Genomic DNA, 22,537 nt, shown 5'->3' on the forward strand with positions numbered 1-22,537 from the left:
AGAATGTGTGTGTCCTGTGTCTCAGCTGTGATTAGTGCTGTGTGTAGGATGTGTGTGTCCTGTGTCTCAGCTGTGATTAGTGCTGTGTGTAGGATGTGTGTGTCCTGTGTATTAGCTGTGATTAGTGCTGTGTGTGTCCTGTGTATCAGTTGTGATTAGTGCTGTGTGTAGAATGTGTGTGTCCTGTGTCTCAGCTGTGATTAGTGCTGTGTGTAGGATGTGTGTGTCCTGTGTCTCAGCTGTGATTAGTGCTGTGTGTAGAATGTGTGTGTCCTGTGTCTCAGCTGTGATTAGTGCTGTGTGTAGGATGTATGTCCTGTGTCTCAGCTGTGATTAGTGCTGTGTGTAGGATGTGTGTGTCCTGTGTCTCAGCTGTGATTAGTGCTGTGTGTGTCCTGTGTCTCAGCTGTGATTAGTGCTGTGTGTAGAATGTGTGTGTCCTGTGTCTCAGCTGTGATTAGTGCTGTGTGTAGAATGTGTGTCCTGTGTCTTAGCTGTGATTAGTGCTGTGTGTACGATGTGTGTGTCCTGTGTATCAGCTGTGATTAGTGCTGTGTATAGGATGTGTGTGTCCTGTGTCTCAGCTGTGATTAGTGCTGTGTGTAGAATGTGTGTGTCCTGTGTCTGAGCTGTGATTAGTGCTGTGTGTAGAATGTGTGTCCTGTGTCTTAGCTGTGATTAGTGCTGTGTGTACGATGTGTGTGTCCTGTGTATCAGCTGTGATTAGTGCTGTGTGTGTCCTGTGTATCAGTTGTGATTAGTGCTGTGTATAGGATGTGTGTGTCCTGTGTATTAGTTGTGATTAGTGCTGTGTGTAGGATGTGTGTGTCCTGTGTCTTAGCTGTGATTAGTGCTGTGTGTAGGATGTGTGTGTCCTGTGTCTCAGCTGTGATTAGTGCTGTGTGTAGGATGTGTGTGTCCTGTGTCTCAGCTGTGATTAGTGCTGTGTGTAGGATGTGTGTGTCCTGTGTCTCAGCTGTGATTAGTGCTGTGTGTAAGATGTGTGTGTCCTGTGTCTCAGCTGTGATTAGTGCTGTGTGTAGGATGTGTGTGTCCTGTGTCTCAGCTGTGATTAGTGCTGTGTGTAGGATGTGTGTGTCCTGTGTATCAGTTGTGATTAGTGCTGTGTATAGGATGTGTGTGTCCTGTGTATCAGTTGTGATTAGTGCTGTGTGTAGGATGTGTGTGTCCTGTGTATCAGCTGTAATTAGTGCTGTGTGTAGGATGTGTGTTCTGTGTCTCAGCTGTGATTAGTACGGTGTGTAGGATGTGTGTGTCCTGTGTCTCAGCTGTGATTAGTGCTGTGTGTAGGATGTGTGTGTCCTGTGTCTCAGCTGTGATTAGTGCTGTGTGTAGGATGTGTGTGTCCTGTGTCTCAGCTGTGATTAGTGCTGTGTGTAGGATGTGTGTGTCCTGTGTCTCAGCTGTGATTAGTGCTGTGTGTAGGATGTGTGTGTCCTGTGTCTCAGCTGTGATTAGTGCTGTGTGTATCCTGTGTATCAGTTGTGATTAGTGCTGTGTGTAGGATGTGTGTGTCCTGTGTATCAGTTGTGATTAGTGCTGTGTGTAGGATGTGTGTCCTGTGTCTCAGCTGTGATTAGTGCTGTGTGTAGAATGTGTGTCCTGTGTCTCAGCTGTGATTAGTGCTGTGTGTAGGATGTGTGTGTCCTGTGTCTCAGCTGTGATTAGTGCTGTGTGTAGGATGTGTGTGTCCTGTGTCTCAGCTGTGATTAGTGCTGTGTGTAGGATGTGTGTGTCCTGTGTCTCAGCTGTGATTAGTGCTGTGTGTATCCTGTGTATCAGTTGTGATTAGTGCTGTGTGTAGGATGTGTGTGTCCTGTGTCTCAGTTGAGATTAGTGCTGTGTGTAGGATGTGTGTCCTGTGTCTCAGCTGTGATTAGTGCTGTGTGTAGGATGTGTGTGTCCTGTGTCTCAGCTGTGATTAGTGCTGTGTGTGTCCTGTGTCTCAGTTGTGATTAGTGCTGTGTGTAGGATGTGTGTCCTGTGTCTCAGATGTGATTAGTGCTGTGTGTAGGATGTGTGTGTCCTGTGTCTCAGCTGTGATTAGTGCTGTGTGTAGGATGTGTGTGTCCTGTGTCTCAGCTGTGATTAGTGCTGTGTGTAGAATGTGTGTGTCCTGTGTCTCAGCTGTGATTAGTGCTGTGTGTAGGATGTGTGTGTCCTGTGTCTCAGCTGTGATTAGTGCTGTGTGTAGGATGTGTGTGTCCTGTGTCTCAGCTGTGATTAGTGCTGTGTGTACGATGTGTGTGTCCTGTGTATCAGTTGTGATTAGTGCTGTGTGTAGAATGTGTGTGTCCTGTGTCTGAGCTGTGATTAGTGGTGTGTAGAATGTGTGTCCTGTGTCTTAGCTGTGATTAGTGCTGTGTGTACGATGTGTGTGTCCTGTGTATCAGCTGTGATTAGTGCTGTGTGTGTCCTGTGTATCAGTTGTGATTAGTGCTGTGTATAGGATGTGTGTGTCGTGTGTATCAGTTGTGATTAGTGCTGTGTGTAGGATGTGTGTGTCCTGTGTATCAGCTGTAATTAGTGCTGTGTGTAGGATGTGTGTCCTGTGTATCAGCTGTGATTAGTGCTGTGTGTAGAATGTGTGTGTCCTGTGTATCAGCTGTGATTAGTGCTGTGTGTAGGATGTGTGTGTCCTGTGTCTCAGCTGTGATTAGTGCTGTGTGTAGGATGTGTGTGTCCTGTGTCTCAGCTGTGATTAGTGCTGTGTGTAGGATGTGTGTGTCCTGTGTCTCAGCTGTGATTAGTGCTGTGTGTATCCTGTGTATCAGTTGTGATTAGTGCTGTGTGTAGGATGTGTGTGTCCTGTGTATCAGTTGTGATTAGTGCTGTGTGTAGGATGTGTGTCCTGTGTCTCAGCTGTGATTAGTGCTGTGTGTAGAATGTGTGTGTCCTGTGTCTCAGCTGTGATTAGTGCTGTGTGTAGGATGTGTGTCCTGTGTCTCAGCTGTGATTAGTGCTGTGTGTAGGATGTGTGTGTCCTGTGTCTCAGCTGTGATTAGTGCTGTGTGTAGAATGTGTGTCCTGTGTCTCAGCTGTGATTAGTGCTGTGTGTAGGATGTGTGTCCTGTGTATCAGCTGTGATTAGTGCTGTGTGTAGGATGTGTGTGTTCTCTGTCTCAGCTGTGATTAGTGCTGTGTGTAGAATGTGTGTGTCCTGTGTTTCAGCTGTGATTAGTGCTGTGTGTAGGATGTGTGTGTCCTGTGTATCAGTTGTGATTAGTGCTGTGTGTAGAATGTGTGTCCTGTGTCTGAGCTGTGATTAGTACTGTGTGTAGAATGTGTGTGTCCTGTGTCTGAGCTGTGATTAGTGCTGTGTGTACGATGTGTGTGTCCTGTGTATCAGTTGTGATTAGTGCTGTGTATAGGATGTGTGTGTCCTGTGTCTCAGCTGTGATTAGTGCTGTGTGTAGGATGTGTGTTCTCTGTCTCAGCTGTGATTAGTGCTGTGTGTAGGATGTGTGTCCTGTGTCTCAGCTGTGATTAGTGCTGTGTGTAGGATGTGTGTGTCCTGTGTCTCAGCTGTGATTAGTGCTGTGTGTAGGATGTGTGTCCTGTGTCTCAGCTGTGATTAGTGCTGTGTGTAGGATGTGTGTGTCCTGTGTCTCAGCTGTGATTAGTGCTGTGTGTAGAATGTGTGTGTCCTGTGTCTCAGCTGTGATTAGTGCTGTGTGTAGGATGTGTGTCCTGTGTATCAGCTGTGATTAGTGCTGTGTGTAGGATGTGTGTGTTCTCTGTCTCAGCTGTGATTAGTGCTGTGTGTAGAATGTGTGTGTCCTGTGTATCAGCTGTGATTAGTGCTGTGTATAGGATGTGTGTGTCCTGTGTATCAGTTGTGATTAGTGCTGTGTGTAGGATGTGTGTGTCCTGTGTCTTAGCTGTGATTAGTGCTGTGTGTAGGATGTGTGTGTCCTGTGTATCAGCTGTGATTAGTGCTGTGTGTAGGATGTGTGTGTCCTGTGTCTCAGCTGTGATTAGTGCTGTGTGTAGGATGTGTGTGTAGTGTGTCTCAGCTGTGATTAGTGCTGTGTGTAGGATGTGTGTGTCCTGTGTCTCAGCTGTGATTAGTACGGTGTGTAGGATGTGTGTGTCCTGTGTATCAGCTGTGATTAGTGCTGTGTGTAGGATGTGTGTGTCCTGTGTCTCAGCTGTGATTAGTGCTGTGTGTAGAATGTGTGTGTCCTGTGTCTCAGCTGTGATTAGTGCTGTGTGTAGGATGTGTGTGTCCTGTGTCTCAGCTGTGATTAGTGCTGTGTGTGTCCTGTGTCTCAGCTGTGATTAGTGCTGTGTGTAGGATGTGTGTGTCCTGTGTCTCAGTTATGATTAGTGCTGTGTGTAGGATGTGTGTCCTGTGTATCAGCTGTGATTAGTGCTGTGTGTAGGATGTGTGTGTCCTGTGTATCAGCTGTGATTAGTGCGGTGTGTAGGATGTGTGTCCTGTGTATCAGCTGTGATTAGTGCTGTGTGTAGGATGTGTGTGTCCTGTGTATCAGCTGTGATTAGTGCGGTGTGTAGGATGTGTGTCCTGTGTATCAGCTGTGATTAGTGCGGTGTGTAGGATGTGTGTCCTGTGTATCAGCTGTGATTAGTGCTGTGTGTAGAATGTGTGTGTCCTGTGTCTCAGCTGTGATTAGTGCTGTGTGTAGGATGTGTGTGTCGTGTGTCTCAGCTGTGATTAGTGCTGTGTGTAGGATGTGTGTGTCGTGTGTCTCAGCTGTGATTAGTGCTGTGTGTAGGATGTGTGTGTCCTGTGTCTCAGCTGTGATTAGTACGGTGTGTAGGATGTGTGTGTCCTGTGTCTCAGCTGTGATTAGTGCTGTGTGTAGGATGTGTGTGTCCTGTGTCTGAGCTGTGATTAGTGCTGTGTGTAGAATGTGTGTGTCCTGTGTCTGAGCTGTGATTAGTGCTGTGTGTAGAATGTGTGTCCTGTGTCTTAGCTGTGATTAGTGCTGTGTGTACGATGTGTGTGTCCTGTGTATCAGCTGTGATTAGTGCTGTGTGTGTCCTGTGTCTTAGCTGTGATTAGTGCTGTGTGTACGATGTGTGTGTCCTGTGTATCAGCTGTGATTAGTGCTGTGTGTGTCCTGTGTATCAGTTGTGATTAGTGCTGTGTATAGGATGTGTGTGTCCTGTGTCTTAGCTGTGATTAGTGCTGTGTGTAGAATGTGTGTGTCCTGTGTATCAGCTGTGATTAGTGCTGTGTGTAGGATGTGTGTGTCGTGTGTCTCAGCTGTGATTAGTGCTGTGTGTAGGATGTGTGTGTCCTGTGTCTCAGTTGTGATTAGTACGGTGTGTAGGATGTGTGTGTCCTGTGTATCAGCTGTGATTAGTGCTGTGTGTAGGATGTGTGTGTCCTGTGTCTCAGCTGTGATTAGTGCTGTGTGTAGAATGTGTGTGTCCTGTGTCTCAGCTGTGATTAGTGCTGTGTGTAGGATGTGTGTGTCCTGTGCCTCAGCTGTGATTAGTGCTGTGTGTGTCCTGTGTCTCAGCTGTGATTAGTGCTGTGTGTGTCCTGTGTCTCAGTTGTGATTAGTGCTGTGTGTAGGATGTGTGTGTCCTGTGTCTCAGTTATGATTAGTGCTGTGTGTAGGATGTGTGTCCTGTGTATCAGCTGTGATTAGTGCTGTGTGTAGGATGTGTGTGTCCTGTGTATCAGCTGTGATTAGTGCGGTGTGTAGGATGTGTGTCCTGTGTATCAGCTGTGATTAGTGCTGTGTGTAGGATGTGTGTGTCCTGTGTATCAGCTGTGATTAGTGCGGTGTGTAGGATGTGTGTCCTGTGTATCAGCTGTGATTAGTGCGGTGTGTAGGATGTGTGTCCTGTGTATCAGCTGTGATTAGTGCTGTGTGTAGAATGTGTGTGTCCTGTGTCTCAGCTGTGATTAGTGCTGTGTGTAGGATGTGTGTGTCCTGTGTCTTAGCTGTGATTAGTGCTGTGTGTAGGATGTGTGTGTCCTGTGTATCAGTTGTGATTAGTGCTGTGTGTAGAATGTGTGTGTCCTGTGTCTCAGCTGTGATTAGTGCTGTGTGTAGGATGTGTGTGTCCTGTGTCTGAGCTGTGATTAGTGCTGTGTGTAGAATGTGTGTGTCCTGTGTCTGAGCTGTGATTAGTGCTGTGTGTCCTGTGTCTTAGCTGTGATTAGTGCTGTGTGTACGATGTGTGTGTCCTGTGTATCAGCTGTGATTAGTGCTGTGTGTGTCCTGTGTCTTAGCTGTGATTAGTGCTGTGTGTAGGATGTGTGTGTCCTGTGTATCAGTTGTGATTAGTGCTGTGTGTAGGATGTGTGTGTCCTGTGTATCAGTTGTGATTAGTGCTGTGTGTAGGATGTGTGTGTCCTGTGTATCAGTTGTGATTAGTGCTGTGTGTAGGATGTGTGTGTCCTGTGTCTTAGCTGTGATTAGTGCTGTGTGTAGGATGTGTGTGTCCTGTGTATCAGCTGTGATTAGTGCTGTGTGTGTCCTGTGTCTCAGCTGTGATTAGTGCTGTGTGTAGGATGTGTGTGTCCTGTGTATCAGTTGTGATTAGTGCTGTGTGTAGGATGTGTGTGTCCTGTGTATCAGTTGTGATTAGTGCTGTGTGTAGGATGTGTGTGTCCTGTGTATCAGTTGTGATTAGTGCTGTGTGTAGGATGTGTGTGTCCTGTGTATCAGTTGTGATTAGTGCTGTGTGTAGGATGTGTGTGTCCTGTGTATCAGTTGTGATTAGTGCTGTGTGTAGGATGTGTGTGTCCTGTGTATCAGTTGTGATTAGTGCTGTGTGTAGGATGTGTGTGTCCTGTGTATCAGTTGTGATTAGTGCTGTGTGTAGGATGTGTGTGTCCTGTGTATCAGTTGTGATTAGTGCTGTGTGTAGGATGTGTGTGTCCTGTGTATCAGTTGTGATTAGTGCTGTGTGTAGGATGTGTGTGTCCTGTGTCTTAGCTGTGATTAGTGCTGTGTGTAGGATGTGTGTGTCCTGTGTATCAGTTGTGAGCTCTGGGTCACTGTGTGCCATCTCTAGTACCGGGGGGACTGTGTATATATAGCAGCAATATGCTTATACAGTATTTTGTGCCCCAGTAATAGTGATCCCTGAGTGAGATCCCAGCTCACATTTGTGCGATGACTGGTGACATTACTGGCGCTGACACTCGTACACCAGACAGCGTTTATCTCCTGTTATTTCCTGTGACATTACTGGCGCTGACACGCGTACACCAGACAGCGTTTATCTCCTGTTATTTCCTGTGACATTACTGGCGCTGATACGCGTACACCAGACAGCGTTTATCTCCTGTTACATTACAGCAAAGGTAACACGTAACCACCTTGGAAAACCTAAAATTAGGCTGTTTACATTTTATTTGTCACTTGGCAGAAAAACAACCCAAATAATGTTACAATTGCCGACAAATCATCTCATCTGCACCGAGCGGATGGAGCAGCGGGTCATCTCCCTTGGTTACTTCCAGCCGTGCGCCTGAAGGCGTTGACTACAGCTCATTTGGCAATTGCAGCACAGCTGCGGCTCGCGCGCTTACACGGAGCAGAAGTCACTTCCACACAATGAACTTTCTGCTGATCCGCAGCTCCTAAAATAATCCAGCCAGAGGTGACACACGCCTCAAACCTCTGCGTAGCGTCTCGTAAGCCCAGGGCCCACTCCCCTCACCCACAGCGCGCTCTGTGCCTCATCTGCTTCGCTGCTTGGGGGACTTCATACTCCTCGGTTCATAGGATACGTTGATATGTTTAACGTCGGAGCCAGAGAAGGAGACAGCGATAGTTAGTTAGCAGCAGGCTGGTGTGTCCAGTGACAAGTAGGCAGAACTGCGGCGAGATCACACATATAGATACTTGTACAGGACGTACACAGAGTACAACTAGAGCGGCATTATATCTTCTGGGTCCCCCCAGGTCAGATGCCGCCATTGGCACTAGTTTCCGATGGGCAAAGTAAGGTGGGTGAGCATCATGTCCAGAGCACATCCACATAGTAGTAGTGCTAATTGTCCCACCTGAAGAACTGAGGAGGGGATCAGTGGGGTTCTCATAGAAAAGGAGCCTGATTTGGTCTTTGGCCATTTACACATAATGAGCCAAATTTACCAAAAATTTTGTTTAATTATTACACAATATTTAAAGACACATTTATGTATTTGAATGCAAAATTTGCAGAATTTGGAGCCGGTTTATAGTTGCCGGCAAGTCAGGCGCAATTGCCCTGGCAACGCTGTCATGAGACTAAGGGCCTGATTCAGTAGGGATCGCCATTGTGATCGCAGCTGCGAATACGTAAGGAACGCAGCTGCGATAATATGCTATTGCTTGCCACAGCTCAGCCAGGAAAAAGACGCCCACTGCTGCTTTCTCACATCCGTCCAATGTCGCTCTTCTGCACAAACATCGGTACCATTGACGCACATCGGCCACTCGCGCAGGCCTGACCAGCCGCAGACACTGCGAGTCTCCTCGTACGCAGAGGACTCATGCTGCGTATATACGGTATAAATCGCACTGGCTAATTTATGCAGGTCCAGGAAACGCCATTGAACCGATCAGACAAGCCTGCGTTCTTTTCTGTGCAAGCACAGTGCGGCTTTATACGCATGCGCGATAATAAACAATTGGTAAATGTGCATCTGTAATCGCACATGTGTGTATGCCACTGAATCAGGCCCTAAATGCGCATATTTGCCTGTATGCTGAGTTGTATGTACGTACGTATGTATGGTACCTGATCGCCTCTGTCAGTACAGTATGCGTGGTTTCATAACGCCGTCATTATTAGCGTGCATGTGTACCAGCCCTTTCCTTGGTACAAAGGATCCGTCTGAAAGCAAAATAGACATTATACTGTCTACACGCTCTTACTAAACGTAGCCTATGTGCGAGCGCCCCGTTGCCACAAAGTTACGCCACTTCAGCAGATTTGCGCCTGAGCTGTGTACGACTCTGTATCGCCTTGCGTGCAATTCTGCTTGCATGTATGTGACTTTGGACATAGTAAACGGTAATTGCTGTTTTCACCTGCAAAACAGCGCAGAGCTGCCGGCATAGCCATATTATGTGCCGCTTCTAGTAAGACTAGACTCGGGCATGTGCCTGTGTAGTGAGCGCAGCGCTCGCTACATGTGATGGACAATGTAAGCACCGATTTCCTGTCACCATGATCGGGTATGCAGGAAAGTCATGTAGGCCAGGACCTGGTGATCTCCTTGCATTTGTAATCATAGTGCGCTGCTGGTGTTTTACCAGAGAGAGGAGAGCTAGCACAGAGGCATAGTGCGCTGCTGGTGTTGTACCATAGAGAGGGGAGCTAGCACAGAAGCATAGTGCGCTGCTGGTGTTGTACCATAGAGAGGGGAGCTAGCACAGAAGCATAGTGCGCTGCTGGTGTTGTACCATAGAGAGGGGAGCTAGCACAGAAGCATAGTGCGCTGCTGGTGTTGTACCACAGAGAGGGGAGCTAGCACAGAAGCATAGTGCGCTGCTGGTGTTGTACCACAGAGAGGGGAGCTAGCACAGAAGCATAGTGCGCTGCTGGTGTTGTACCACAGAGAGGGGAGCTAGCACAGAAGCATAGTGCACTGCTGGTGTTGTACCACAGAGAGGGGAGCTAGCACAGAAGCATAGTGCGCTGCTGGTGTTGTACCACAGAGAGGGGAGCTAGCACAGAGGCATAGTGCGCTGCTGGTGTTGTACCACAGAGAGGGGAGCTAGCACAGAGGCATAGTGCGCTGCTGGTGTTGTACCATAGAGAGGGGAGCTAGCACAGAGGCATAGTGCGCTGCTGGTGTTGTACCATAGAGAGGAGAGCTAGCACAGAAGCATAGTGCGCTGCTGGTGTTGTACCATAGAGAGGGGAGCTAGCACAGAAGCATAGTGCGCTGCTGGTGTTGTACCATAGAGAGGGGAGCTAGCACAGAAGCATAGTGCGCTGCTGGTGTTGTACCATAGAGAGGGGAGCTAGCACAGAAGCATAGTGCGCTGCTGGTGTTGTACCATAGAGAGGGGAGCTAGCACAGAAGCATAGTGCGCTGCTGGTGTTGTACCATAGAGAGGGGAGCTAGCACAGAAGCATAGTGCGCTGCTGGTGTTGTACCATAGAGAGGGGAGCTAGCACAGAAGCATAGTGCACTGCTGTTGTTGTACCATAGAGAGGAGAGCTAGCACAGAAGCATAGTGCGCTGCTGGTGTTGTACTATAATAAGGGGCTCTAGCGCAAAGTATAGTGTGCTGCTGGTGTTGTACCACAGAAAGTGGCTATTGTGCGGAAGCATAGTGCGCTGCTGGTGTTGTACTACAGAAAGTGGCTCTAGTGCAGAAGCATAGTGTGTTGCTGGTGTTGTACCACAGAAAGTGTCTTTAGTGCGGAAGCATAGTGTGCTGCTGGTGTTGTACCATAGAGAGGGGCGCTAGTTCGGAAGTATAGTGTGCTGCTGGTGTTGTACCACAGAAAGTGTCTCTAGTGCGGAAGCATAGTGTGCTGCTGGTGTTGTACCACAGAAAGTGTCTCTAGTGCGGAAGCATAGTGCGCTGCTGGTGTTGTACCACAGAAAGTGTCTCTAGTGCGGAAGCATAGTGCGCTGCTGGTGTTGTACCACAGCAAGTGTCTCTAGTGCGGAAGCATAGTGTGCTGCAGGTGTTGTACCACAGAAAGTGTCTCTAGTGCGGAAGCATAGTGTGCTGCTGGTGTTGTACCATAGAGTGTGGCGCTAGTGCGGAAGCATAGTGCGCTGCTGGTGTTGTACCATAGAGAGGGGAGCTAGCACAGAAGCATAGTGTGCTGCTGGTGTTGTACTATAATAAGGGGCTCTAGCGCAAAGTATAGTGCGCTGCTGGTGTTGTACTACAGAAAGTGGCTCTAGTGCAGAAGCATAGTGTGCTGCTGGTGTTGTACCACAGAAAGTGTCTCTAGTGCGGAAGCATAGTGTGCTGCTGGTGTTGTACCACAGAAAGTGTCTCTAGTGCGGAAGCATAGTGCGCTGCTGGTGTTGTACCACAGAAAGTGTCTCTAGTGCGGAAGCATAGTGTGCTGCTGGTGTTGTGCCACAGAAAGTGTCTCTAGTGCGGAAGCATAGTGTGCTGCTGGTGTTGTGCCACAGAAAGTGTCTCTAGTTTGGAAGCATAGTGCGCTGCTGGTGTTGTACCACAGAAAGTGTCTCTAGTGCGGAAGCATAGTGCGCTGCTGGTGTAGTACCATAGAGAGGGGTGCTAGTTCGGCAGATAATTTGATGCTAGTGTTGTACAACAGGGAGGGGCGCTAGCGGCGAAGCATAGTGCGCTGCTGGTGTTGTACCATAGAGAGGGGCGCTAATGCTGAAGCATAGTGTTCTGCTGGTGTTGTACCATAGAGAGAGGGGTTCCATACAATAGGTCGACAATGATTGGTTTGACACCAGAAGGTCGACATGGAAGAAGGTCAACCTGAAAATGGTCGACACATGTAAACCTTTTTGGTGTCGACTTTTTGATTTACACCCGAGAGGGGCTAGCAGAGTAGCACAGGACCTGGCAGCTCTTTCACGCCAGGCAAGTCGCGCTGCGTGGTGTATTAAGGCTAGATGTATGAGGACACATCTGTAGGGGCGAAGTGTAAGTGGGGGTGCCAAGTCCCACAGCAGCCTACATTAATCCCCACTACCCTGTATATAGCATGGGGTAGAAGCCCCTGACTTGTTCCCCATATCTGGTGACCACAGTCACTATAGTACCTTGTTATTATTATCCTGTATAATACAGATACACCATGCAGACATGCTAAGCTGCTATATCAGAGGAGCAGCAGGGACAGAGGAAGGACGCAGGGACAGCTAACAGTCTCATCCTGCTTCAGAGACCACACAAGTTATATACAGTATATCAGAGACCACACAAGTTATATACAGTATATCAGAGACTACACAAGTTATATACAGTATATCAAAGACCACACAAGTTATATACAGTATATCAGAGGAGCAGCAGGGACAGAGGAAGGACACAGGGACAGCTAACAGTCTCCTCCTCCTTCAGAGACTACACAAGTTATATACAGTATATCAGAGGAGCAGCAGGGACAGAGGAAGGACACAGGGACAGCTAACAGTCTCATCCTGCTTCAGAGACTACACAAGTTATATACAGTATATCAGAGGAGCAGCAGGGACAGAGGAAGGACACAGGGACAGCTAACAGTCTCATCCTGCTTCAGAGACCACACAAGTTATATACAGTATATCAGTGGAGCAGCAGGGACAGAGGAAGGACACAGGGACAGCTAACAGTCTCATCCTGCTTCACAGACCACACAAGTTATATACAGTATATCAGAGACCACACAAGTTATATACAGTATATCAAAGACCACACAAGTTATATACAGTATATCAGAGGAGCAGCAGGGACAGAGGAAGGACACAGGGACAGCTAACAGTCTCCTCCTCCTTCAGAGACTACACAAGTTATATACAGTATATCAGAGGAGCAGCAGGGACAGAGGAAGGACACAGGGACAGCTAACAGTCTCATCCTGCTTCAGAGACTACACAAGTTATATACAGTATATCAGAGGAGCAGCAGGGACAGAGGAAGGACACAGGGACAGCTAACAGTCTCATCCTGCTTCAGAGACCACACAAGTTATATACAGTATATCAGAGACCACACAAGTTATATACAGTATATCAAAGACCACACAAGTTATATACAGTATATCAGAGGAGCAGCAGGGACAGAGGAAGGACACAGGGACAGCTAACAGTCTCCTCCTGCTTCAGAGACTACACAAGTTATATACAGTATATCAGAGGAGCAGCAGGGACAGAGGAAGGACACAGGGACAGCTAACAGTCTCATCCTGCTTCAGAGACTACACAAGTTATATACAGTATATCAGAGGAGCAGCAGGGACAGAGGAAGGACACAGGGACAGCTAACAGTCTCATCCTGCTTCACAGACCACACAAGTTATATACAGTATATCAGAGACCACACAAGTTATATACAGTATATCAAAGACCACACAAGTTATATACAGTATATCAGAGGAGCAGCAGGGACAGAGGAAGGACACAGGGACAGCTAACAGTCTCATCCTGCTTCAGAGACTACACAAGTTATATACAGTATATCAGAGGAGCAGCAGGGACAGAGGAAGGACACAGGGACAGCTAACAGTCTCCTCCTGCTTCACAGACCACACAAGTTATATACAGTATATCAGAGGAGCAGCAGGGACAGAGGAAGGGTGCAGGGACAGCTAACAGTCTCATCCTGCTTCACAGACCACACAAGTTATATACAGTATATCAGAGGAGCAGCAGGGACAGAGGAAGGACACAGGGACAGCTAACAGTCTCCTCCTGCTTCAGAGACTACACAAGTTATATACAGTATATCAGAGGAGCAGCAGGGACAGAGGAAGGGTGCAGGGACAGCTAACAGTCTCATCCTGCTTCACAGACCACACAAGTTATATACAGTATATCAGAGACTACACAAGTTATATACAGTATATCAGAGACTACACAAGTTATATACAGTATTACTGCTTTCCTTGCACCTCACTCAGCACAGACTCTGAATGTCTTACAGTAAACCTCCAGATGTTGTACAAGCTGAAAACGTCCAAGGTGTTTGAGAAGCAGAAGCTGGGTGACGGGAAGCAGACCTCTGACACGGTGGAGGATGATCCCTTCGCCATCCAGATGGTGTCTTGGTGTCCAGAGAGCAGAATCTTCTGTGTAGCCGGAGTGTCCACCTACGTCATAGTCTATAGATTCAGCAAAAACGAGGTGGTGACGGAAATAGCGGTAAGTGTCACCTGGGAGCAGCGCCAGCTGTGCAGAGACCGTGGCACGGACAGGTGCATTCCTAACATATACAGTCAGGGGCATAAATATTGGGACATTGGCAGAATTTTCATATTTTGGCCTCTTTTCACCACCACAATGGTTTTGAAATGAAATAAACAAGATGTGATTTACCTGCAGACTTTCAGATTTAATTTGAGGGTAATTACATCCAAATCAGGTGAACGGTGTAGGAATTACAACGGTTTCTATATGTGCCTCCCACTTTTTAAGGGGCCAAAAGTAATGGGACTATCAACTCAGAAGCTATTTCATGGACAGGTGTGGGCTATTCCCTCGTTATTTCATTATCAATGAAGCAGGTAAAAGGTCTGGAGTTGATTGTAGGTGTGACATTTGCATTTGGAATCAGTTGCTGTAGACTCTCAATATGAGATCCAAAGAGCTGTCACGATCAGTGAAGCCATCATTAGGCTGAAAAATCAAAACAAACCCATCAGAGAGATAGCAAAAACATTAGGTGTGGCCAAATCAACTGTTTGGAACATTCTTAAAAAGAGTTGTAAAGTAAATGTAACCGTACAATACTGTACATATTTGTTATCAATGTGTATAGAATAAATAAAACTATATAATAAACCCTCACTGTAGCAAAATGATTCTCACAAGCCGCCACGTCAGACCTATGGCACAAGCCGCCACGTCAGACCTATGGCACAAGCCGCCACGTCAGACCTATGGCATTACTTTTCATGCTGAGACCTTTTCTTACCTGTATGAAAAGCAGTTTTATATCTGGCTATGGAAAAGGTTTCCTCACAGTCAGCGTCCGACCTATTGTTCCCGCATTTACATCACAGCTCTCAGAGACGTCTCAGAACAGGAAGCCTATGGTAAATCCCATTGTAGAGTAAAATGAGACTTTTCCCTCAGAAGAAGGAGGATTATAGAGCAGCGGATTTGGGAGTAGCGCTAATGACGTCAGCCTGTTTTGCACTGAGGTGATTCATCTTTTTGTTTCCTGTAAGTCCCTAGAATTTCGGCTGCAGTACGAGGTGGAGGACCTGATCACGCCTGACCCAGACTCCATCCCTCCTTTTCCTGAGCCCACCTGTCAGCCATTGTCCTTGAAGAGCAGGAACCTGGCTGGCAGTGCCAACACAGTGGCAGGGGAAGGACCCCCGAGGGACAGTGTGCCATGCCTGAGGTGAGGGCGGCTCGTTGTGTTCTTATAATCCAGAAATACATGTATATAGGTTTTTCCTCAGTGATGTCACTAGTTCCTATAGGATTAATAGGCTGATTGACACAAACGTCAGTCTCCGTTCTCTGTAGGTAGTGGGTACACATTAACAACATAGAGCTTTTGACCCTTGTGTTTTAAAGGACTCATACTTTGTCCCTTTGTCACGCGGATTCCATGTCCGAAGTGTTGTCCTATATGACGGTTCTCAGGGATTGTGCGGTTTTGTGTTACAGCTTGTGTGTGATGATCGGGGATTATACAGCCGGTGTTCCCCTATAGCTGTGTGTGATGATCGGGGATTATACAGCCGGTGTTCCCCTATAGCTTGTGTGTGATGATCGGGGATTATACAGCCGGTGTTCCCCTATAGCTTGTGTGTGATGATCGGGGATTATACAGCCGGTGTTCCCTTATAGCTTGTGTGTGATGATCGGGGATTATACAGCCGGTGTTCCCCTATAGCTGTGTGTGATGATCGGGGATTATACAGCCGGTGTTCCCCTATAGCTTGTGTGTGATGATCGGGGATTATACAGCCGGTGTTCCCCTATAGCTTGTGTGTGATGATCGGGGATTATACAGCCGGTGTTCCCCTATAGCTTGTGTGTGATGATCGGGGATTATACAGCCGGTGTTCCCCTATAGCTTGTGTGTGATGATCGGGGATTATACAGCCGGTGTTCCCTTATAGCTTGTGTGTGATGATCGGGGATTATACAGCCGGTGTTCCCCTATAGCTGTGTGTGATGATCGGGGATTATACAGCCGGTGTTCCCCTATAGCTTGTGTGTGATGATCGGGGATTATACAGCCGGTGTTCCCCTATAGCTTGTGTGTGATGATCGGGGATTATACAGCCGGTGTTCCCTTATAGCTTGTGTGTGATGATCGGGGATTATACAGCTGGTGTTCCCCTATAGCTTGTGTGTGATGATCGGGGATTATACAGATGGTGTACCCCTATAGCTTGTGTGTGATGATCGGGGATTATACAGCCGGTGTTCCCCTATAGCTGTGTGTGATGATCGGGGATTATACAGCCGGTGTTCCCCTATAGCTTGTGTGTGATGATCGGGGATTATACAGCCGGTGTACCCCTATATCTTATGTGTGATGATCGGGGATTATACAGCCGGTGTTCCCCTATAGCTTGTGTGTGATGATCGGGGATTATACAGCCGGTGTTCCCTTATACCTTGTGTGTGATGATCGGGGATTATACAGCCGGTGTTCCCCTATAGTTTGTGTGTGATGATCGGGGATTATACAGCCGGTGTTCCCCTATAGCGGTGTGTGATGATCGGGGATTATACAGCCGGTGTACCCCTATAGCTTGTGTGTGATGATCGGGGATTATACAGCCGGTGTTCCCCTATAGCTTGTGTGTGATGATCGGGGATTATACAGCCGGTGTACCCCTATAGTTTGTGTGTGATGATCGGCGATTATACAGCCGGTGTTCCCCTATAGCTTGTGTGTGATGATCGGGGATTATACAGCCGGTGTTCCCCTATAGCTGTGTGTGATGATCGGGGATTATACAGCCGGTGTTCCCCTATAGCTTGTGTGTGATGATCGGGGGTTATACAGCCGGTGTTCCCCTATAGCTTGTGTGTGATGATCGGGGATTATACAGCCGGTGTACCCCTATAGCTTGTGTGTGATGATCGGGGATTATACAGCCGGTGTACCCCTATAGCTTGTGTGTGATGATCGGGGATTATACAGCCGGTGTTCCCCTATAGCTGTGTGTGATGATCGGGGATTATACAGCCGGTGTTCCCCTATAGCTGTGTGTGATGATCGGGGATTATCCAGCCGGTGTTCCCTTATAGCTTGTGTGTGATGATCGGGGATTATACAGCCGGTGTTCCCCTATAGCTTGTGTGTGATGATCGGGGATTATACAGCCGGTGTACCCCTATAGCTTGTGTATGATGATCGGGGATTATACAGCAGGTGTTCCCTTATAGCTTGTGTGTGATGATCGGGGATTATACAGCCGGTGTTCCCCTATAGCTTGTGTGTGATGATCGGGGATTATACAGCCGGTGTTCCCCTATAGCTGTGTGTGATGATCGGGGATTATACAGCCGGTGTTCCCCTATAGCTGTGTGTGATGATCGGGGATTATACAGCTGGTGTACCCCTATAGCTTGTGTGTGATGATCGGGGATTATACAGCCGGTGTTCCCCTATAGCTGTGTGTGATGATCGGGGATTATACAGCCGGTGTTCCCCTATAGCTGTGTGTGATGATAGGGGATTGTACAGCCGGTGTTCCCCTATAGCTGTGTGTGATGATCGGGGATTGTACAGCCGGTGTTCCCCTATAGCTGTGTGTGATGATCGGGGATTATACAGCAGGTGTTCCCTTATAGCTTGTGTGTGATGATCAGGGATTATACAGCCGGTGTACCCCTATAGCTTGTGTGTGATGATCGGGGATTATACAGCCGGTGTTCCCCTATAGCTTGTGTGTGATGATCGGGGATTATACAGCCGGTGTTCCCTTATACCTTGTGTGTGATGATCGGGGATTATACAGCCGATGTTCCCCTATAGCTGTGTGTGATGATCGGGGATTATACAGCCGGTGTTCCCCTATAGAACACAGAGATGTAATGTGTTCAGATTACAATGATTAGCCGAGCGCTCAGTATAACAGGATGGAGCTGAGAGTAGCCTAATAACCACACAGCACTGGCAGCAAGCAAGCCCTGAAAGCTGTAATTTAATGGCAATTACAGCATTACTCGCAGAGCGGCCCCTACAAAAGACTTATTGTATTTATAATTAACTCTGTTTCAGCGTTTCAACATTTGTTGAAACAACAACTCATTTTGTCTAATTGTAAGTGAGCGAAGGGCTTTGGTGTGTCCTCCTTTCTGCTAGTTTCGTAGCAGAGTTAATGAGGCATTTTGTGAGGCATAGAAACAGAGCTGGCAAAGAAATGGTACCGTGAAATGGGCCATAGTGAGTCCACGCTGCTGATACCTGCCCATCGCTAACAGGCAATGCAGGTACCTTGCACCCTTATAGCAATGACCCCTGTGTGATCTGTGCAATGTAAAGTACATGCTTTAATTATTAGCCAAGCATGAAACTAAAATGTGGGGATTATCAGGCCTAAAAAATGCTCAGTGCTGATTGGTTGCTATGGGCATCTGCTCCACCTATATTCTTTAGTAGGATTGATACATATAGCCCTGTGACACAATGCAGTTATGTACTCCAGGGGTATTTACGTCAGGAAGTCAGCGCACTGATTGCTGGTTCTATTTCCTGTCTGGCTGGATTATGCTGAACATGCTGCTGTTATGTTTCCTGATTCTTGTTACTGAACTGGCTCATTCTACCACTATTACCTTCTGCTTCCCGACCTCGGCTTATTTCCTGCATATTCTTCTGTGTGCTGCCTGCCCTGACCCCAGACTGTCAACCTGACTACTCTGATTGCCGCCTGCCCTGACTACCTGCCCGTACCTGGATTTTGCATTGTGACTAGCATTCCAGCTTTCAGTTATATCCCGCTGTCTTGCCTGGAGGGCTGCGAGCTGCTGGGTGTTAGTAGCGAAATCCAGTTTCTTTTACGCAATCCATAGGGGGCACAGGCTTAGACCATGGGTATAGGTGGAGCAGGAGGAGTCTGGGCACCAAAGAGTTACGCTTCTTTTTCCAGCAGCCCCGGCTCCTCCCCCCTATACCTCTCACCCAGCCCCAGGCGGCGGGCCAGTTCAGTTTGGTGCCCTGCAGGAGCAAGGCAGATATTAGAGAGTGCTCTTCAGTCTGAGTTTATTTTTATTGAATTTTATTTATTTTACTATTAGTTTGTTTTTTTTTATATATGAGGGGCAGCGTTAGGCGTCCTATAGGATTCCCGCACTACCGCTCCACTGACCCCCAGTGCCGGTGGCCATGGCACTGGCAAGCCGGTCAGTGACCTCAGCCTGTCCCCAAGCACACACTGGGGACCCGCAGTTGGGCGCTGGGGGAAGAGCACGGACAGTGCTCAGAGTTAAGAGCGGCTCCCTATTTATAGGGAGCCACACTGCAGCGGCTGTTACTGCCGGTGTGGGAAACCACCGGGGGTGCTGACAGCGGTCGCCAAGGCCGTCTGCCTGTGCCCTGGTGGTCTAGCAGAGTAGCCAATGGGGCGCTTCATTAGAAGCAGCCATTGCCCTGGGGATCTGGTTCAGCTAGGGGGAGGTAGGCTCTCCCCATTCAGCCCCTTCCCCACTCCCTCGGTGCACTCCCTCACTGCGACAGCCATGCCACAGGGATTCTCCCCTCTCTCTCTCCCCTCCCAACTGTCACACTGAGCGGCCATTTCAGATGGTGTCTCTTGAGAGCAGTAAAGGGCTCCTGTCTCTCTGTATACCTATCCCTCTGCGGTCAGGTTATACACTACGCTCCTTCTTATTGATTGGGATTTGGATTGTTGAGCATTAATTGCCCATTGATACAGCATTGAATGTTTCTGTGTGCAGGTATTTGTGTTCAGAAGTACATTTGATTACTAATTTTCTTCTGACAGCTTAGTAAATACCTCGTCTGTAAAAGCGCCGCTTATTGTGAGATGAGGTCACATTCATTGTACTCCCCCTTTTATTGCACACAGTAGTTTACCTAACTGGTGTGTGGGGACTGCCCTGGATTGCGTACCAGGTTTTCCAAGGGCACAGCACCCAGTGTTGTGTAACCAGCCTCAGTGTTGTGTAACTGCAGGTCTTGTACTTTCTCCTCAGGCTCCGTACATGGGCTCTGCTCCGGTGTTTCACAGATTCGCAGCAGAGTGTCAGTCAGCCATGACTTCCACCTGGAGCCGGCCTGGATACCTCTCTTATAGATAAGGTTGCAGTTGGCTAAGGGCTAGTGTATATCCTCTGCAGTGTCAGAGTATGTCCGTCACACAGACTGGCAACGCCAGGGACCTCTCCCTCTTCTAGTATCCCTACTGGGGCCTAGCTAGTTACCTTATAGCATTCTGCCTTAGGAGCCATGAATGCAGCCCTGTCTGCATCTTTCCAGCTGAGGCTGGATAGGAACCGCACTTCAGGCTCATTACTCCCTCACAGCACTGAGGTTGTATGTTTGATTCCCACTACGGCCCTAACTGTGTGGAATTTGTATATTCTCCCTGTGCTTGCGTGGGTTTCCTCCGGGTGCTCCAGTTTCCTCCCACACAAGTCTACCTAGTGCTGCGTCCAAGTCTAGATAGTGTTGCGTTCCTGTCCGGTAATTGAAAGTTCCTCAACTCTCTGGGACACTATGTATAATATTTCAGACCTTTGTCTATCCCATACCGCAGCTAAATGTAGCCACCCGGTTTAATGTGATAAGAGCTGTCCTTCGCTTCAAGGTTGCCAAGGCCTACTGCCACTCCACCGTGAATACGCCCGATGTCATCTCTTCTCGGAAGCTAAACATGGTCAGGTCTTGGTTAGTATCTGGACCGCCTGAGAATACCATGTGCGGTAGACTACAGACCCCTAAGGCTAGCGATTCTGTCGGTAAACAGTTCGGCATTCCTGTCTTTTGTGCAGCGTGTGGACCTTCCAAGGAGGGTTCGTCCTAATAGGAACCTTCGGGTTTCTAATCCTTGCATCCTTCAGTTCTCTACCTGCTGTGGACTGGGCATAATGAGCCTCCTCCTCTGTGGATGCTTGCATGGCCCGCCTAGTCAAGAACGCTGCCCTTCCTAGTCCACATATGGCATCCCTTGGGATTCGTCGGATAGGACAGTGGAACTTTCCTTAAAAGTGGCTTATATTCTGCAGACGCTATCACGCATCCAGTCCTTACTTCTGCTTATGTAGCTATAGCCTTTGGAGGTTGGACGGATGCTCTTTAGACCTCAGCTCCGTTTCCCATTGGAACGAGCTGCGTCAGATGAGAATATATAAGGGTGGCCTCTTATATAGAAGAGGCAACAATAGCTACTGTTGTCCTGACTTCAGGTGTCAGCATCCTTGGTGGCTGTTAGGTGAGCTCTCTGGCTTAATTTCTGATGCGCTGACTCAGACTTTAGGAAGGCCATAGGGGCTCTTCCTCTTTCAGGTCATTATCCTGTTTTGGACAGGATGGTAGCCACAATGACGGCGTCCGGGACAACCTTCCTCCCTTCTGTAGTTTACTGTAGGTCGCGATCTTCTAATTTTTGCTCCTTATCTGGGGGAGAAGGAACAAGGGCCAACCTTTCTCAGGGCTCCGGGTTACCCAGGTCTTCCAGTTATCCTACCTCCAGGCTTACTGACAGGCTTGCACTTACTGTTTCCATCACCTGGATGGCGACCGTGTAGGATACCTGAGGGTGAGGTTTCCTCTCTTGGGGCTACTCCTATAGCCTTTCAGGAAAGGCCTTCATTCCTATTTTTTCTAACTGGGCTGTTAACGCCCTGCTTGCCTTCTGATTGGGACTTTTTGCCAGTCTCTTCTTTGTTCACCTGGAATACCTCAATAGACTTTTTGGTGAGCCATGGAGTCTCTAGCCATCATTCTGGCACTGGCTCTGGGGTATCTCAGGGCCTCCTTGGATATCCGGGAGGCCTATTTGCAGTTTCCTATCTGGCCCAGTCACCAGGGTTTCCTCTGACTTGCGGTCCGAGAGTAGCATTCTCATATTCAGACATTGCCAGTTGGTGTTTCCAGAGCCCATCGACTTTTAACGAAAGTCATGGTAAATCATTTACGCTTCAGTGGCATCGGGTATCTACCATATCTAAACAAGCTTCTGATCCTTGTCCAGTCTCCGGCTGTTCTGAAGGAACACATTGGTCTCTCAATAGGTCTCTTCAGTCCCATGGAAAGCTCAATAATGGGATGTATTCCACCTGGACTCTGTCGCAGGAGATGTACCTTCTGGGGGCCTTGCTGGATTACAAGGTTCAGCGGGTCTTCCTCTTACCAGAAAAGCTTGGGACCTATTGGCCAGGACTAACAGGGTTTTTAGTCATCGCTGAGTGTCAATACACTCTTTCATTCAGATCCTGGGCTCGTTTGTCTCCACATTCGTCATGGCGCAGTATGCCCAGTTTCACTCCCGGCCTCTTCAGATGGAGGATGGTCCTTGTGGAACAGGTCCCATCAATGGCTCACAACTTCCTGGGTGGTTAGGTTCTTCCTCTTGTGGTCCTGGTTTCTGCTTAGACAGGGGCCACACCTTTGGGATTCCACACAGGATCCTCCTCACCCCCAATGTCATCAACCTTATAGGATCAGCGAACAACTTCCGTGAGGTGGGTGCCGATAAATTTTGTGGGCAGTGTTTCAACTTCCGGCTCTGTCGGTAATCTTCCTACCCACAGTCCGGGTGGAGGAAGAGAGCTTACTTGGGCATCTGGGCATCTACACAGGTGAATGGGGGCTTTGTCTAGATGCCTTTCGGATCCTAGTTCTTTGCTGGTGGCGGCCGGACATCGCCTTGGTGGCATCTCGGCATGAACACAAACTATCGAGGTACTGCTCCCATACAAGGGTTCCGGGAGCCCTTT

General features: G+C 48.2%; 1 protein-coding gene across 9 annotated transcripts in view; it reads left to right on the top strand.

Moving 5' to 3' along the window:
- The window catches only part of STXBP5L (syntaxin binding protein 5L), a 581,790-nt gene that overhangs the window by 393,781 nt on the left and 165,472 nt on the right, over positions 1-22,537 (top strand). For all 9 annotated transcript variants that reach the window (XM_088455906.1, XM_088455901.1, XM_088455909.1 and 6 more), the window contains 2 exons: positions 13,581-13,798; positions 14,827-15,005. In XM_088455906.1, the coding sequence (XP_088312032.1) occupies positions 13,581-13,798; positions 14,827-15,005 (397 nt within the window). The remainder of the gene's footprint in view (positions 1-13,580; positions 13,799-14,826; positions 15,006-22,537) is intronic.

The sequence above is a fragment of the Taudactylus pleione genome, unplaced genomic scaffold, assembly GCF_031769625.1.
Source record: "Taudactylus pleione unplaced genomic scaffold, aTauple2 ptg000677l, whole genome shotgun sequence".
NCBI classification, from domain to species: Eukaryota; Metazoa; Chordata; class Amphibia; order Anura; family Myobatrachidae; genus Taudactylus; species Taudactylus pleione.